At 43.7% G+C, this 16,318-nt stretch overlaps 1 protein-coding gene across 5 annotated transcripts in view; it reads right to left on the reverse strand.

The window, feature by feature from the left end:
- Window positions 1-16,318, reverse strand: part of LOC147445828 (uncharacterized) — a 178,707-nt gene that overhangs the window by 74,191 nt on the left and 88,198 nt on the right. For all 5 annotated transcript variants that reach the window (XR_015189807.1, XR_015189808.1, XM_086525205.1 and 2 more), the window contains 5 exons: window positions 13,212-13,302; window positions 13,016-13,124; window positions 12,341-12,403; window positions 12,175-12,255; window positions 11,980-12,086 (listed from right to left, as the gene is read on the reverse strand). Coding sequence is in view for 3 of the 5 variants with exons in the window: in XM_086525205.1 (XP_086381331.1) it covers window positions 11,980-12,086; window positions 12,175-12,255; window positions 12,341-12,403; window positions 13,016-13,124; window positions 13,212-13,302 (451 nt within the window). In the remaining 2 variants the exon portion in view is untranslated. The remainder of the gene's footprint in view (window positions 1-11,979; window positions 12,087-12,174; window positions 12,256-12,340; window positions 12,404-13,015; window positions 13,125-13,211; window positions 13,303-16,318) is intronic.

A 16,318-nucleotide genomic window follows, 5' to 3' on the forward strand; every position in this document is an offset into this window, starting at 1 on the left:
TCTTTCTACGTGATGTCAGAGATTATTCACTCAACTATTGGGGTCAAACAGGGATGTCCACTATCCCCCACTCTTTTTGGCGTGTATGTAGATTAGGCTTCAAACTACATAGAGAGAGAGAGAGAGAGAGAGAGAGTGACAGAGGAGCACAATTGGCAAGGACATGGAGGTTGGGATTGTCAGTCGTGCAATACTTGACACTAGCATCATACATCATGGAGCGGTGCAGGTCATTACAGGATACCTGCAGGATATGCATGTTGATTCTAGCAGGGATATACGCTTTTGCACACCACTAGAGCCAATACGACTTCATGGAGATCGACTAAGCGAGGCAATGGACTTAGGTTGAGAGAGTCTCTCACTTGTTTTCTTCTACATACTAGTGGTTTAGCTAGTAGAACCCACTTATTGGCACATTCGCTTTTAAGTGGGAGATTGTTGAGGTAAAGGCGTCTGTGCCTTGCCCGGTCACCCAGGCTATGGACGCCCGCCCACTGCTCACCTTATTGTGTGTACATATATACAACAATAAGGAGTAGCTCATATTGAGCCCTACTCCATCCACACAGTGGTCTACTCTCTCTCTCTCTCCCCCCTTCTGGCACGCACGCACCGCACCACATGCATCCCTACACGACCTGCTCCCTTTACAGTTACGTTGGCCGACCAACGGACTGTCTACTTAGTGAGTATAGTGTACAAGGTACCTCTGCACGTACAAGATTTCACCTTTATCTTGGATTTTGTTGTGGTTCGTCTTCCCCAGGTTGAGGGAGGATTTCCCTGGCTCATCGGTAGACCATGGCTACAACACACTAAAAGCCCTGCAAGATTGGGGAAATGACGCAATGTGGTTACATACTCCTGGCTCCCAAATGCAACCCATTCGCCTAGTAGGAGGCATGGATCTTGCGGTGCAGTATAGTTCTTTGTCAATGAAAACCAAGCCTCAGCTAGAACCACCTACTCTACTTGACGGGTCAGATGAAGATCTGCTGGAGAGGTTGGAAGCTACCAAGTCTATCCCTTGTTATGGGGTCTCTATTCAATCTCTACCTAAAGATACATTCTCCTCCAACAATTCTACTGTAACTGAACCCAACAAGCCCCCAAGCCAGCAGCAAGCGTAACACCCGAGCTTTCGCCAGTGTGGAGGTCACAGAGGCTGTGAAAGCCTTCACCTCAGCCTCCTTGATGTCTGACTCTCTCACCAAGCTAAAGCTTTTGAGGGAGGTGTAGATAGAGGCAAGAGGGGAAGGAAGGGTGGGTAGGGGCGAGGGGAGAGGGCGTAGGGGACTAGGTGGGGTGGTGAGGTTGACAATGGCATGTTGCCATGTGACCAAAAGAAGCAAAAGTCACAGAGCAAAAGCAAAAATCCAGAACAATGCCACCTAGTGAAATCCATCCGTTGTCGGAATGTGTGCGGTCTAGCTGGGAAGGTGTAGAACCTCTCGCTGTGAGAGTTCGTGATGAGAGTCACAAACACTTTAAGATAAAGCATTTATGGAAAATCACCAACTCTCTTTCTAAAGATGAATGGAAAGCTAAGAGCGTTCGTGACAGAATAGTCACAAACCCTCTCCCCTATTATGCCTGGAAATTGCTTGTTTTCGTAGACGAGTTCGTGATGAAATGATCACCAATTCACATCCAACTTTACTTAAAAAGAGCAATTAAGAACACTAAACTTTCAGCCATGAAACTTCAACTCTCATAGAAGCACAACTTTCAATTAAAACCCAAACCTATTTCATGGTATCATGTAGCCTCGCCCCCAATTACATAGTCGTAACATCAAACAGTTGAAAGGAATACACGAGCTTCAACTTCATGGGGACCATTTTCTGAATTTGCGGAGATTTAAGAGCTTCTAAAGTGAAGCCCACACACCTTTTTGATAAGGGGAAACCCTAATTCACTCCCTCACAAGCTCACATACAAGATTGCAAAGAGGCGGGACTGCAGCACACATAGATTGGGCAACCACCATGGAAGCTATTGCACAATAGTGATAAATTGCTCGTTTTTTCTGTTAAAAGCAGTCCTCTCTCGCTTACCCACGGCATTCTCAGCTGATGTGTCAATTTTTTAGGCTATATTTCCACTTTGGACCGAAACTAGGCCATTTTTAGGTCATTTTCAACCCAAAAAATACCATTTTTGATGCGAAAAATCCCAAATGGAGTCAGAAAAATCCCTAAATTTGTGGGATCACTCGCATAAGCATAAAAGGCATTGATATGCATCATTTTTCATCAATATACCATTTGGGTCCCTTTCCATGCAATTCTGTGACGACGCCTGCTAGCTGCTATTTTCGGCAGTTTTTGCCCGCTTCAGTCTTTATAGGCGAGATGAGTGTGCCACCATGAAACACTTGGAATATGTACATTGTCAAACCAAATTAGCAATCTTATCAAGTGGGAAAGCACGCAAAGGTGCCACATCTAAGGCTACAATTCCCCAAATAGGTATGCACATGATTGTGATCGCAAAGCCGGTTTAGCATATATCACAATATGTACATTATTGCTTTTCTTTCAAGCATCGAGAAGTGTCAAAAGTGAGGTGAATGTTTTTATTTCACACTATGTATGTGCCACGGCACGACATCCACCCCCTCTGAACCTGCACATCCTCCGGTATGTGCCAACATTTTCCTTATGTAGGTTTAATCTTCATTCAAATCCACAAATATTTGGATGTCATTTTTATCTTCTGCAAAGTCTGGAAGATCATCCTCTTCTTCTTCATCCTCATCTGTAGCAATGTCATTAGGTTCTTCATCATCATCTTGTTGTGAATCAAAAGGATTATTATCATGTCTCCTCTTGAACATCTTGATTCTTTTGCCTGCTATGGGAATTTTAAGCTCTATTCCATCGAGCTCCCCCAAAGTAAATGTAGCATTTCCATGCATATGTTTGACAACATAGGGACCAAACCACCTTTTTGCAAATTTTCTTTGTGTTGTGTGCTGGTTGTCAAGGCTATTGTCATACATTAGGACCCAATCACCCTCTTCAATAGGCTTTGGTCGAAGCCTATGTCTTTTATCAAACCTATCTTTATTCTTTAGTCTTGCATCCTTCAATCAAGCTTTTGCAATGTCTATACTTTCCTCTCTTCTTTCCAATTGCTTTATATGCAAAGCAAGTAGATTTTCTCTACGTACACTATCTTCCCAAGGTAACATGTTCCAAGTAGGAACTACATTCTCAATTGGCATGATTGGCTTCTGACCATACATCAATTCAGTAGGCATGTAACCAATCACTGAGCTATGAGTTGTACGGTCAACCCATAAAGCATATCGTAGCAACATTGGCCATTCACGCATTCTACCTTTACATGCCTTAGCCAAAGCTTTGACAATAGCAGGATTGATCATGATTTCTTTCTGATTGATCCTTTGCTTCAGGGCAATGACGGCAGGGAGGGGATCCTTATGGCAAGGGGCATTTACTTTGGTAATGTCATATTCCCCGCATCTGTAGCACAAAATGGGCCGATTCAATGAACGAGTCGAAGGGCGAGCTGGAGACGTAGAAGCTTTGAGGGGATGAGGGAGCATGGGCATGATAAAAGCTCTGAGAGGGAAAAGTGGCTGTTAACAAAGGTAGCATGTGGTTTGGATGGCCATAGGGGGAAACCATGTTGGATGCAGGTGCTAGCCCTTGTTGAAGAGTAGGACCAAGACTTTGCTGTATCCCTTGAGGTAGTAGCAATCCTTGTTCTCATGTCCAGACTTTTCAAAGAAGTGGCAATAAACCCGAAGGGGACATTCATGTGGAGGGTGCCCCGGAGAGCGGCAAGAGTTACACCAAACCATGGCCTTAGTCTCTTGCTGAGACCTGAGCTCTTCTAGCTCGCGCTTGATCTGTTCCGAAGCCTCGTGGTGTGGAGGCTTCTCCTATCTAAGAGAGAAGGACCTCTCCTCTTGAAGAGCTCGCTGTAACTTTAGGGCTTCCAGTTCCCTGCGTAAAAAAGTCAAGGGATCAGATGGACTTTCCAAGAGTATAGAGGCAGTCTCTTCCTGAGGAGAGTCGATAAACAGCTTCCTTGCCTCCTCTATCCTAATAGCAACAACAACAAACTCCTCCAGAGTGCAGATCGGGGACTCTCTCCGAGTTTTTACTAAGAAGCCTTCGAAAGAGCCTTCTCTATCTATTTCTTGACCATAAACTCACCTAGTTGCTGAGGAAGCTTGGCGACCAGACGCTTTGTTCTGGTCATGAGTTCTGCAAAAGTCTCTTCATGCTGGAGCATCAGGTTGGCCAACTCATCTTGAACATTCTCTTGGAAGTCCCCTGGTCTGAAAGCTTCACACAACTATTGTCTTAATGTGGCCCAAGTAGTAAAGTGGTTTTCTACAAACTGACTGTACCATTTATCTGCTAAGCCATCCAAGGTGGATGGGAAGAGTACTAAGTAGGCGTCTTCTCGGTTGAGGCTACGACCCTTGTCGAGGGAAACAAATCTCTGGGCATGGTCGTCAGCATCCTCTATGGAGAGACCCCTGAAGGTCGGAAACTTGATATTCACCTTGGCCAGAATGCTTGTGAGCTCCTCCATGGCTGTCTCGGCCTGTTGCTCAAGAGCTTGCTGTAACACAGTGGGTGAGAACTTTACTGAGGGAGGTGACTAGGGAGGTGTAGAACCGGTTGAGGGAATGGAGGTAGCTGTGGGGGAAGGTACGGGTAATGGGGTTGGTGGACTTCTACTTGGCACGAAGGGTTGACGCTTCTTGTGGTAGTACTTCAGAGGACTTAGTAGTGGGCTTTGTTGTTCTTTTGACTGCGTTGTATGTGTCATGCAGTAACCAGAAGCCCACCCAAGCTTTGGGCACGAAGACCTGTAACTTATTGAACACTCGTCCAGACTCCACTGGACCAGGGCGAGTGACTAGACCACCTGGCTAGACCTGGAAGAGAGATGAAGAGACCAGGACGAGAGACTAGACAAGAAGGTCGAGGGAAAACTGGACGAGACCAAGCTGAAGCAGGCCTAGACCAGTCGAAACCAACAGACTAATACTGAGAGCTTAAAGCATGTAGCTTCTCGTTTCGACTTTCGATGGAGTAAGACTTCAATTGAGGTCCCACCGGGCGTGCCAAAAATGAGAGCACCTATAGCGGGGATAATGTGTCGTGCTCTCTACAGTGGTTGCTCCTCAGTGCAATGTGTGTGAGATCTCACTCCAACAGAATGAAAACAAAAGAAACAATGAATAACAAAGCAAACAACACCTCGAGTCAACAGCGGAACCTGAACCAGCATGGACATCGACTAACTCAAAGAAACCAGTACAAACTCTGGCATGGCAGCACACTCAACTCCAGCCCAGAACTCACGGGTACAATGGGGGTGTCCACGCTCAACTGTGCAGGGATGGTGCAAACGTGTTGTGCATGAACTCCATATGCTAGACTTAAGACGAATGACCATACAATGTAGGTGATGATAGCGTACATGACCCTCGAACCAACCACTCGTATGTAAGAAGCCACCAACGGCTAGCAGATATCCCAATCCAGCTAAGCCTATCTCCAAACTGAGGTGGTGGTGATCTGACCTCGGTGTCCACTAGACCACCATCCGTACTACTTGCCACGTGTCACTGCCCAGGCGAGAGTCCGTCTAGTGTGAGCTCCTAACCAATTGTGACCTGTCCTACGCCAGTGACATTGTAACCCTGCTACAACGACACTCTTCAACTGGTATCATTTCGTGCTAAATCACTCTCTCAAATGACCCAGACAGTCATGCATAATCTGCACTACAAGAACTGCGCAACCTGTGAGCATAACTGCCTGGAAACTGGCACACTATCTCATCGGTCAGAAAAACACGTCGACCAAAAACCAAACACAAAGCACAATCAACGAGCTCCGTGTGGTCGAAATCGTCGTCCGAGAGCCGTGCTCAAGGGAAAAAGTGCTCTAGAATGGGCTGTCGGAGCCGCTATCCATCGGTATGTGCCACCGAAGCTGAAAACTAGGAAACTATAGAAGCCGAAATGCCGTGGAGATATGTAGGATAAAGCTTGAGCTAGCTATAGGGTAGCAGGTTCACAGGTTTACACCATTTTTGGACAGGTACAGGTCTATAGAGCCACTCGTTCACGAGTGAGCCAGTTTGGTAGTGCATGTATATCATTTGTGGATCTATTTATTGTGACACTGAGTATCTTGTCTATGCTTTATGCGGTATTGGTGATTTTTTTTTAGTTTTCACTCAGTTTTTAGGAAAAACTCTACCAGATTCTCGCCATGTTTTATGCGTATCTGCAGTTTTACTCTCTGATGGTTTAGTGGTCGAGTTTGACTCCCACTTTTGACAGGTTTTGTCAGCTTGGACACAATTTAGTGTTCTTGTACCCACTCTCGTAGGAGTGAGGATTGCATATGCTCATGTGGCTACAGTCGAGTTTCCCCCCTTACCTACTGTACGTACTACTAGGTCCTATAGAAGAACCACTTATCAACACCTTTTCCTTTATGTGGGAGATTGTTGGGGTAAAGGCGGTGTGCCTCTTACCCTGGTCAGACACGCCAAAGACGTCCGACCGCCCATTTACTTCTACACACCTTTTTTTTTACTAGATAGAGGAATAAGGGACGCTCTCACACCCATTGTGTTGAGCTCCTCCACCCACATCATGTGTTTCCTCTCTCTCTCTCTCTCTCTCTCTCTCTCTCTCTCTCTCTCTCTCTCTCTCTGTACACGCACTGCATTCGCGCACTCACAGTGGATACCCCTATTGTTGTATACAGATGATATTGTGCTTATTTCACCTGAGACGATGCAAAGCCATCTTGATGCTTTACACACATTTGCGCATCGGTATATTGTTAACTTTTTGAAGACCAAGGCTATGGTATTCAATACTACACCGCGCAATGGGTTAGGCGATCAACACCTAGTTTTACTTATGGACAGGACCAAGTGGAGTATACGGATATGTACACTTACCTTGGGGCGGTTTTTAGTGGCCCGATTTTCTCCATGAGGAGAGCTGCAGAGACTAGATTGACTAGAGCATACGCAGCTTTGGGATGTTTAGAGAGGATATAGCTGTTTTTCAGCTTTTCATAATTGCCATAGTAAGCTACCTCACCCTATCAAATCACTCAAACATTGTGGCTATCCCTACCATTTCACTGTATATAGGTGTGTGTGAGTTAGGGGACTTTTCCCGTATCTTCTTAAAAACCCTTAATTAGCTAGTCATTGGGCTAGTTGAGCCAAAAAAATAAAAAATATAAGTATATTATGGTCCATTTGTGTGTAAATATTTTATTGTATATAGGGCCTAAATAAAAAGATTTTTCATAATTATTTGGTATTTATTTAAATATTTCTACCTATGGTGTGTTATTTATGCTATGTACATTGACTCACCATTACCATATTTTTTCTTACCATTTTGCATACTCTTTATTCCATATAAAAATAATTTCATGCAAGCTTCTCTTATTTTTGGTGTAACTCCATCCAAACAAAAATCCAAAAAAACTAGTTCTATTTATGTGTATATTTTTTCACTATTGTGATTTTTTCCTCCTGCATCTATTCTCTATTACTCTCATAAATTAGACCACCAAAAATATTCATCTTTTTATGGTAGACTTATAATGAGAGAGATTTATTTTGACCCCTTTATATCTTTTCACCTATATTATTTATATTTGACATGTACATATTTTTTTAGACTCCTCAATATTTGATTTTCTTAGTTCTACTATTCACTTATATCATGATCTCAATAATATCTTCAATGATAGACCTACCAAATAAGATCAAGGGTATGTGGCATGCATGCATGCACCATGGGGAGCTCACTCTTGGAGGTATTCAAAAGAATCATCCAAAGAAGGACCTCACAAGGACTTTGTGCAGTGGAAAAAACAGTCGGTTTTGCTGAATTTTTAAAGATCACATGCTCCCCGAATTTGAAAAGGTGATACAAACAAAAGTTGTAGCTCGTGAGCTGAACTTTTGCCTCAAATTTTTTCATATTTTTTTGAGCTACGAGCTGTAAGCTATGATTTTATTGGTGGACCCCAGTTTGCCCATGCTATGCAGCCACACTCCCTCTTCCACTTTATCATTTTCCTCTTTCACACACACTCCTCCCTCTCCTTCCCACTCCCAAACCTGCAACTTCCATGTCCTAATTCACCCTCTTCACCATTGCCACATCTCTCACACCTCCACAGCCTTCATCCTCCATTTCTACACCCTATGTGTCCCCCTTTCTCTCTACATATATGTCCATATTACCATACTCTCTTCAGCTCTGTAAAGAGCTTCAAAAAATCAGCAAAAATCCAAGGATAACCTCTGCAAATAAAGGCTTTTATCATGAATTTTCCAAGGTTTGAAGATAACATAGCTTCATCGACACGCGATGCTTCGCCATGCTAACTGCTTCTACCGGTGCTGTAAAGAGGTGAATGTCAACTTCTCCAAGCTTCAACCTTGCTTTACAAGCTTATCCCTTCTCTAACTTTTCTCATCATATATCTCACCATTTGGTGAATGATTTTGTAAATATTTTGTAATGATAATTACTAACTACTAACCACTAACCTTTGTAAAATGCACCCTCTACTAGAGTAGGCATTCCCAAATTATTCACTCAATCCCTCTCCTTTCATCCTCAATAATTCTCTTCCCTTAAGCACACATCCATGTGACTCAAAGGACAAGAGAGACCCACCCTCATTAAAAAAAATAAAAATATGCATAATCTTTTATTCCTTCAAATAAATAAACTTGATTAGGCCTAATCCAAATCGGGGCTTCTAAAACCTATGAATAGAGACCTTCTCTCCCTTGTAAATCATCACATGATCACACTACGCCACACCATTTTCAACACATAACACACCACTCTTCAAGCTTAGTTGTGTAGAATGTGTGCATCGTGAGTGGTCTATTCCATCATTACACATAGGTGCATGGAGAAGCTTGAAGTTAGTTATGCCATCTAGAGGAGTGGAGTGTATGCCATACTCTTCACCACACTTGTAGCCTACTCTTGTGCATAAATAAAATTTATAGTTTTGGGTTCAATTGTATGCTGCAACTACGACTCTTCTCTCCAAATTGACTTGATAAGTTGGCTAATCAGGTGGTTGAAGGTATATTGTCCTTGAAGTTTGTTGTGCCATTTCATGCTTGGTGGTTTGAGGGCTTGTTGAATTGTTTGCCTAAAAGGTCAATTGTAAGAGGGTGCTCGGTGAGAGGGCTCCCGTGACCCTAAGACAATTTGTGTATTGGCAACAAGGTCAAGTTTTGTGTTGTCTCTCTATTTCTCATCAAGCTTTGTGTGCATCTAGTCTTTAAGGCTTAGACTGAGTTGCTCAAGTTGATTTGTGCTCTTTACCTCTCTCTGGCGTGGTGAATGTTTGTGTTTGGTGTGTGTGGCTATCTTGCATTCCCCTCTCTTTGTGCGTTTGAGTACAAGAAGATATCACATGCGTCCTAGTTCGCATCTACAACTAGGTGGTGCCCCTTTTCTTGTTTGGTTTCTGGCTGTGGGTTGTTGTTGTCTCTGATTGTGCTTGCCCCAGCCCCAATTGAGCAGCACGGGAGCCTCGAAGGGTGTTTAGAGGCTGCTCTTCTTGTTGCCCGCCCCGGACCGCCTCACTGTGCTATATGGAGTGCAAATATGGGGACCCTCAATAGATCATCATAGTCAGCAGCATGGACGTACAAATGGGTGGTGAGACATGGAGAGGCTACTTATCTCCATGATCACCAGGATGATCAAGACTAAGGCCTCGGTTCCCCATGCAATCATCCGAGCAGAGCTAATTACCCCTCCTTTCGTGGTTGAGGCTCTTACAAGATCAGTGGAACTAATACACAGCTTATGGGAGCTCCCACGAGATCGTTATGCTCAGCTGGCCCTGGAGTCCTCCAAACACTTAGACAGCGAAGGAAGATACATCTTGGTATGCACAGATGGTAGCATGGTTTGAGCTACATGGTTTCTCTATGGACAAGCTCCCGCCCTTTCAGTATTCTCTCTCTCTCTCTCTCTCTCTCTCTCTCTCTCTCTCTCTCTCTCTCTCTCTCTCTCTCTCTCTCTTTCAATTACCCAAGTGTTGTAGATTGGTTATGTCATTTCCCTCTTGAATAACAGGTCTTGAGTTCAACTCTCCTCGTCGAATAGATCTTTAAGGTCTCTTGGATAGTTTCCTACAACGTTAAAATACTCTCTTCTCAGGTGTGTGTGTGTGTGTGTGTGTGTGGGTGGGGGTGTGTGCTCTAATAAAAAGAGGAAAATGGTATAACCTTTCTATCACCCAAGCGTGGTAGATTGGTTATGCCCTTTCCCTCTTGATAACAGGTCTTGAGTTCAACTCTCCTCGTCGGATAGATCTTTAAGGTCTCCTAGGATAGTTTTCTACGACGTTAAAATACTCTTCTTCTTCTTCTTCTTCTTCTTCTTCTCTCTCGCACGGAGGTCACTAGACTTATATGGCAGGAGTTTAAGTTGGATACACAGAGGACATGGATATAGCCTATACAGGAGCTGGGCACAAAGATGACTACATATAGAGAGCATTTTCTCTGCTCACAGAGGATGGGTCCATCTAGGCCTGCCTACATGGACACTCAATTGTCCACGGATTACGATGTGCTATTGGACAGATTCGGACTTCATCATATCAGTTGGAGATTGAGAATGGCGGATATCTAGGAAATTCAGCTGAGTTGCCGGTCTCTCCTCACTATATGCTGTCTCTACTCTCAATGTTCTATCCTCCTGGTGTACCCAGCTGCCATATGACCCGCAGTGCCACATACAAACAATGTCCCAGTAAATCAATATAGAATACTTGCTGCTGTATAACCCCCCTCCATGAATAGTAGGAAGAGAGATGAAGCGAAGAGGATTCTTCACGAGAGAGGGCTCAAGAATCAATCGGATGCATACATCCTCAAATAGTGCACTACCCTCACTCAAAATAACACCCAGACTACTACCAATCTTTGCAATATGCGGCTGAAACTCTAGCAGGTCCTAGAAGCTTGGTTGTAACTGCTAAACCCTCATTGAGGCTAGCTAGATCCATCCCTTGCCTCCCATCTACACAACTAACAATATCCTCTGCTTAAGCTAAGGAGACTCTCCACCAAGTAGACTAGCCTTCTCCGATGTCTCAAATTAAACTCTACAGCGACCTCTCCCTAAGGAGGAGACCATCACAATCTTGGGAATGGGCATTGTGAGGAAGGCATGTCTGAGGAAGTCCAAAGCTGTGGTGCTGACAGCCTTTCTCCTTACAGCATGCCTCTAGAATTGCCTTTGAATTGCAAATGGTAGTGAATGTATGTGCTGACAGTCTGATCCCAATTGATAAACCATCGGAATCCATGATAAAGAGCCGTCTCACCTCCAATGAACCAATCGAAAGGGGAGATGGTGATACTGGTGGAATTCCCCCAAGATAGCGGCTTACCAGAGTCGATAATATAAAAGACTCATGTGTCCCCAGTACCAGCTGTCACCATTACCACCACTACATGAAACTGCTCCCTAAAAAACACATAGGTACATAATGCATGTCTAAATTGACGGCTATGGTGAGAATACTTATGACGGCTGGGGCGACCCCATGCCGGTAAACCGCCGCTGCATGGAGAGGGGACGGTTGGACCTACACCGATGCTCCAGTCTCGTATGCTGAAGTTTAAACGTTGAATACATCAAGGGTGCGTCAAGTAGCTACTCAAGGCCTTCAGCACCTATGAAAGGCTATAAAAATATTCAGTGTAAGAACTATATGTACATTAAGAAGGTATGTGTGAGGAGTGCAAGATGAGCCACTATGCGGGTGTGGCCCTGGTCCATGCTGAAGAATTTGAAGTGCTGGCGGTGAAAAAACCCCTGAGATACTCAGGGAAGATAAATCATGGGGACCATCTCAAAAGAAACTGTTACACATGATTCAGTACCTTCAAGTACCAACTCCTCCAAGGCAGCATCTTGCAGTGCCTCTACAACACTCCAATCCACCCATGCAGAAATACCATTGTCGCATACATCAAAGACCTTCAGTGTCCTGCAAACCACAAGATTCCAACACCATTCGCTCAGACTAGTATTGAACCAGAATCAAAATCATTGGTTCTCAAAGATGTGGTCATCACCTCACAGATGGCAGTGCTTGAACAATGGCAGAAAACCCCCAAGTCTCTATGTTGTTGTATGGAAGACGAAGAATCTGGAGACTAAAAAGGAAACAAGTTGATAGCAGTTTAGTCGAAGGCCCCAATTGGGGATCTGAGTATTTAGATTGTAAATAAGCAGGACTACCTTTTGTGCTCTTTAAGACCCGAGCTCAAAGCTACGGCAGCTTCCGCTCCTATACCTCCGTCACTACAAGTGAACTAAACAATGTGAATATCAAAAGAGTTAAGAAGCACTTACATTCTCTAATCTTCTCGAATTTGCTTAAATAATGACACTTCGAATTTTTACAAGTTGCCCATGCAGTTGTATATAGGCAGATTAACAACCATAATGCCATTTCTTCTGGCTGTTTGTTTAGAAAATGGTTATCCACATGCATCAATGTATGTCTGTCTGGGTGCCTGTAACATAAGTCAAAATTGAAAATGTTGCAATGATGATACAGAATCTGTGGTCGCAAATGCTTTTCTTTTTAAAGAAAGCGCCTTGGCCAGTGATATCTTGTGTCACTTAATTTTAGAGTGCGAGCTGTTCTTCTGTCATGTTGCATAGGTCTTCCACTCTAGCTTAAGTTGCTTGCTTTCGTCACATACATGTAGCACGAAACTTATTTAAATACATACCGGAAAACTTGTAAACTCATCATAAAAGGTTACACTACTCATTTGGGCCCTGGCTTTATACAGTAAGATGAAGCATCTTCACTATAATTCTGGAAACACTGAAATGCATGCCAACACTAAGTATTTGATTGTTCCTTTGGGTATCATCATGTCAAAAAAAAAAGAAAAAAACTACCTGATATCAAGAAACTCTAAAACTGGAAGAGACTGAAGAAGACATCCAAGCTGTGAAGAAGGTAAAGTACCATCTTTTGACCGTTTTCCTAGCGGTAAGGCTGACAAAGCTGAAAAAAACGTCACCCAAGGTTCAAAACAACAGTCAATCAAATTTGAAAAAAGAGCAGGCTGGTTTTGGCTCTTAAACTACTTACTTAGCTTCAAGAGGTTCTTGAAGAAGGAAAGATAAGAAACAAACAATTTTGTATCTCCTTGTATGACCCACTCCCAAAAGACTGGGTGTACCTAAGCATCAGTTCAAAATAGCAAGAACGCTTACAAACCCTATTATGTCAGCTCCAAAGAAACTCAAAGAGAGTACAGCTGTTATGGCACCAAACTATGCTTCGTTTGTAGTGAAAGTGTATAGTGCTCCATAGTTCTGTTTTAAACAAGTGTTTAGACAAGCATCTTTCAAAGGTCTTGAATCTCACAACAAGCAGCTCAGTACAAAGAGTGCAAGCCTCATGGACTACAGTTCTAATGGTTATGCAAAGGTTTCTACTTTTTAAAGTAAGCATTGGTAATTAACTTGCATCAAAAACCTTATTTGATAATAGCGTCAATATTAGGGCAATTGACTGTTTGTATTGAAAGAAGCGACAAAACGACTTATTTTTTTCCAAGAAAAAGATCCTTCTATTAGTTACTAAAACTGCCCATGGGGCTACAACCACCTCTGCTAGAGAGGGATACAACAATCATAAGGGGGAGACTCTCCCAATGAAAAACAACATATGTACGATGAGGCTAAATCAGGAGATGAGAGGAGGGAAAAGCCACACAGGTGGTCGGTAGTGCCATCTCAGCACACCCTGGACCATGGTGAAGAAAGGCCCAGGGCAAAAGAGTCGAAGGAAAGCCTCTCTATGCTTCAACATGTGGTCGGAGTTGTTGTGGAGTCTCTCAAACTGTCCTTTGAGAGTATGGATCAGCTCTAGCCAAACATCTCGAACAGTCTCTACTGGTGGTACAGGGCGAGCCTCAAAGATGCAGGAGAACCGGGCCCGCCAAATAAACCAGAGTGTCGGGCCTCCCAACACTCCTCTCTCACTGCACCAATCCTGTGGAGTAAGCTCTGTAGCAGGCTGGAGTGTAGGTCGACCCCCCTGCTGGTCACTATCATCCTGCTGGTGGAGGATATCTCAAACTGAAGTGCCGGGCCCATGAGAGTGGACCAAGCAGCTGCCCCCCAAGTGTACTGTCGTGCCGTTGAAAGAGCTTGCATCAACCAAAGGACAACTCCAAAGACAATGGCGCTCACTCTCCACAGGATGGTCACAAGCTACACACGTTGCCGAGAGACCACTATGTACAAGCCAGCTCCCAACTTCTGTAGCTCGATGTGCAACCAGCCACAAGAACAAAGTGACTCACCGTGGCTGTCTGGAGTCCCACAACCTCTCCCAAAAACTCTACTGTGAGACCCTCCTCCTACCATTGAGGTGCTGCAACAAGACGAGCCTCTCTCCGTGCTGCCAGTATGTAACGTCCCAGTTGAACAGTGTATTGAAAGAAAGAGACACCTGGATGGTCGATTGAGGAGAAAGGGTCCCTCCAAAACCACTCTCCACGATTCCCCTGCACTCGTTGAAAGCGCGGAGCAGAGGGTACCGGTAGGTGCGCGTCGCGATGTAGTGCAAGATTGGGGCAAGAAGCAGGAGGTGGAGTGTAGCAGAGAGGAAGCGCTAGGGATCGAAGTAGGGAGAGAGAGATTTCATATTTGAACTGTTTCATGTAAAGAAACTGTGGCTCTTTGTATGCAAAGTCTTGTGGTTGCTACTATTTGCTGAAATTTTCAGCCTATTGTATCTCTTTTGTATACACACTCGTGGTTAAATTAAAATAGCTTCTTCCTCTTCCGCATCTGACACTAAAAGTTTGATGGAAATCAAACGGTTCGATGGTCAAGGCTTCGACCTTTGGCAACAACGCATGCAACGTATCCTTTTCTTAAAGGATTGTGAAGATGCATTAAAAGAGAATAAGCCGCAAGGTTTGTCTGACGAAGAGTGGGCCAGGTTGAATAAGAAGGCTATGTTCTACATCAAAATGGCTATCAATGATGACATTTTGACGGATATCAAGCGTTTGGACTCTGCTTATGCAATATGGCAAAAGCTAAAGTCCAATTATGAGAACACCGCACCTGTGAACCAAGTGCATTTGATGCGAAAGTTGGTGAATATGCAGCTTGATGACTCGAAGTCGGCTTCTGAGCATTTGAGTGCTTTTACAGGTGTGTTGAGTCAGTTGCAGGACAGTGGGCTTCAGCAGTTCGATGATAAGCTAAAAGCTATTTTCTTGCTTATGACATTGCCAGATACTTGGGAAACTTTGGTTGTCTCCTTGAGCAACAGTCCCCCCCTCACGTATAACGGTGTGAGAGGGTCTATTCTCAATGAAGAGATTAGACGCGAGTCTAGTGGGGAATGTGGCAGTTCTGCCTACAGTGCAAGAGGTAGAAATCAAAAGTGTGATGCTGGCAACAGGACTCAAAATAGAAGTAAGAGCAAGACAAAGGATAAGGATGTCACTTGTTATCAATGTGGCAGAAAGGGTCACAAGAAACCCGATTACAGGTATTTTAAGAAAGAGCAGGAAAGGAATAAGGAAACGCAAGAAAAGAAGAAGAAAGATGAGAAGAAAGGAAAAACATCAACAGGTGATTCCTCAAGGGATGCTGAGAATGTAAATGTATCCTCTAGTGTGGTCATTGAGGAGTTGTCAAACGTTGAGGAAATTTTGGTTGTGGCTTCATGTCTCTCAGATTTGGTGATAACTAATACAAAAGACATACTTATCTCGAAGAAAGATATCATTAATGCATTACTTAGTGCTAATGATGGCCTATCCCAGTCTTGGATAGTGGACTCTGGTGCTTCATTCCATGTGACTCCATCTTTGGAGTGTTTTGCTACATATGTTGCAGGTAATTATAGCAAGGTGTACCTTGGTGATAATTTTGCTTGCAATATTGAGAGAATGGGTACTATGCGTTTGGCTCTTAACAATGGTCAAGAGCTTGTATTGAATGATATCAAGTTTGTACCAGGCATAAGAAAAGTTTGCTATCTGTTGGCCAGTTAGATACACATGGTTATACTACCATCTTTGCTGGGGGTTTATGGAAGTTGCTTAAGGGCTCTATGCTTGTTGCAAAAGGGTCTAAAAGAGGTACTTTGTACTATCTTCGATAAAAAGCTTTGCCTGGCAAGTTTCTTGTTGTTGCTGAAGTTGCTTTACACACGAAATTGTGGCA

Source organism: Adiantum capillus-veneris, chromosome 12, assembly GCF_014529385.1.
Source record: "Adiantum capillus-veneris isolate H3 chromosome 12, ASM1452938v2, whole genome shotgun sequence".
NCBI classification, from domain to species: domain Eukaryota; kingdom Viridiplantae; phylum Streptophyta; class Polypodiopsida; order Polypodiales; family Pteridaceae; genus Adiantum; species Adiantum capillus-veneris.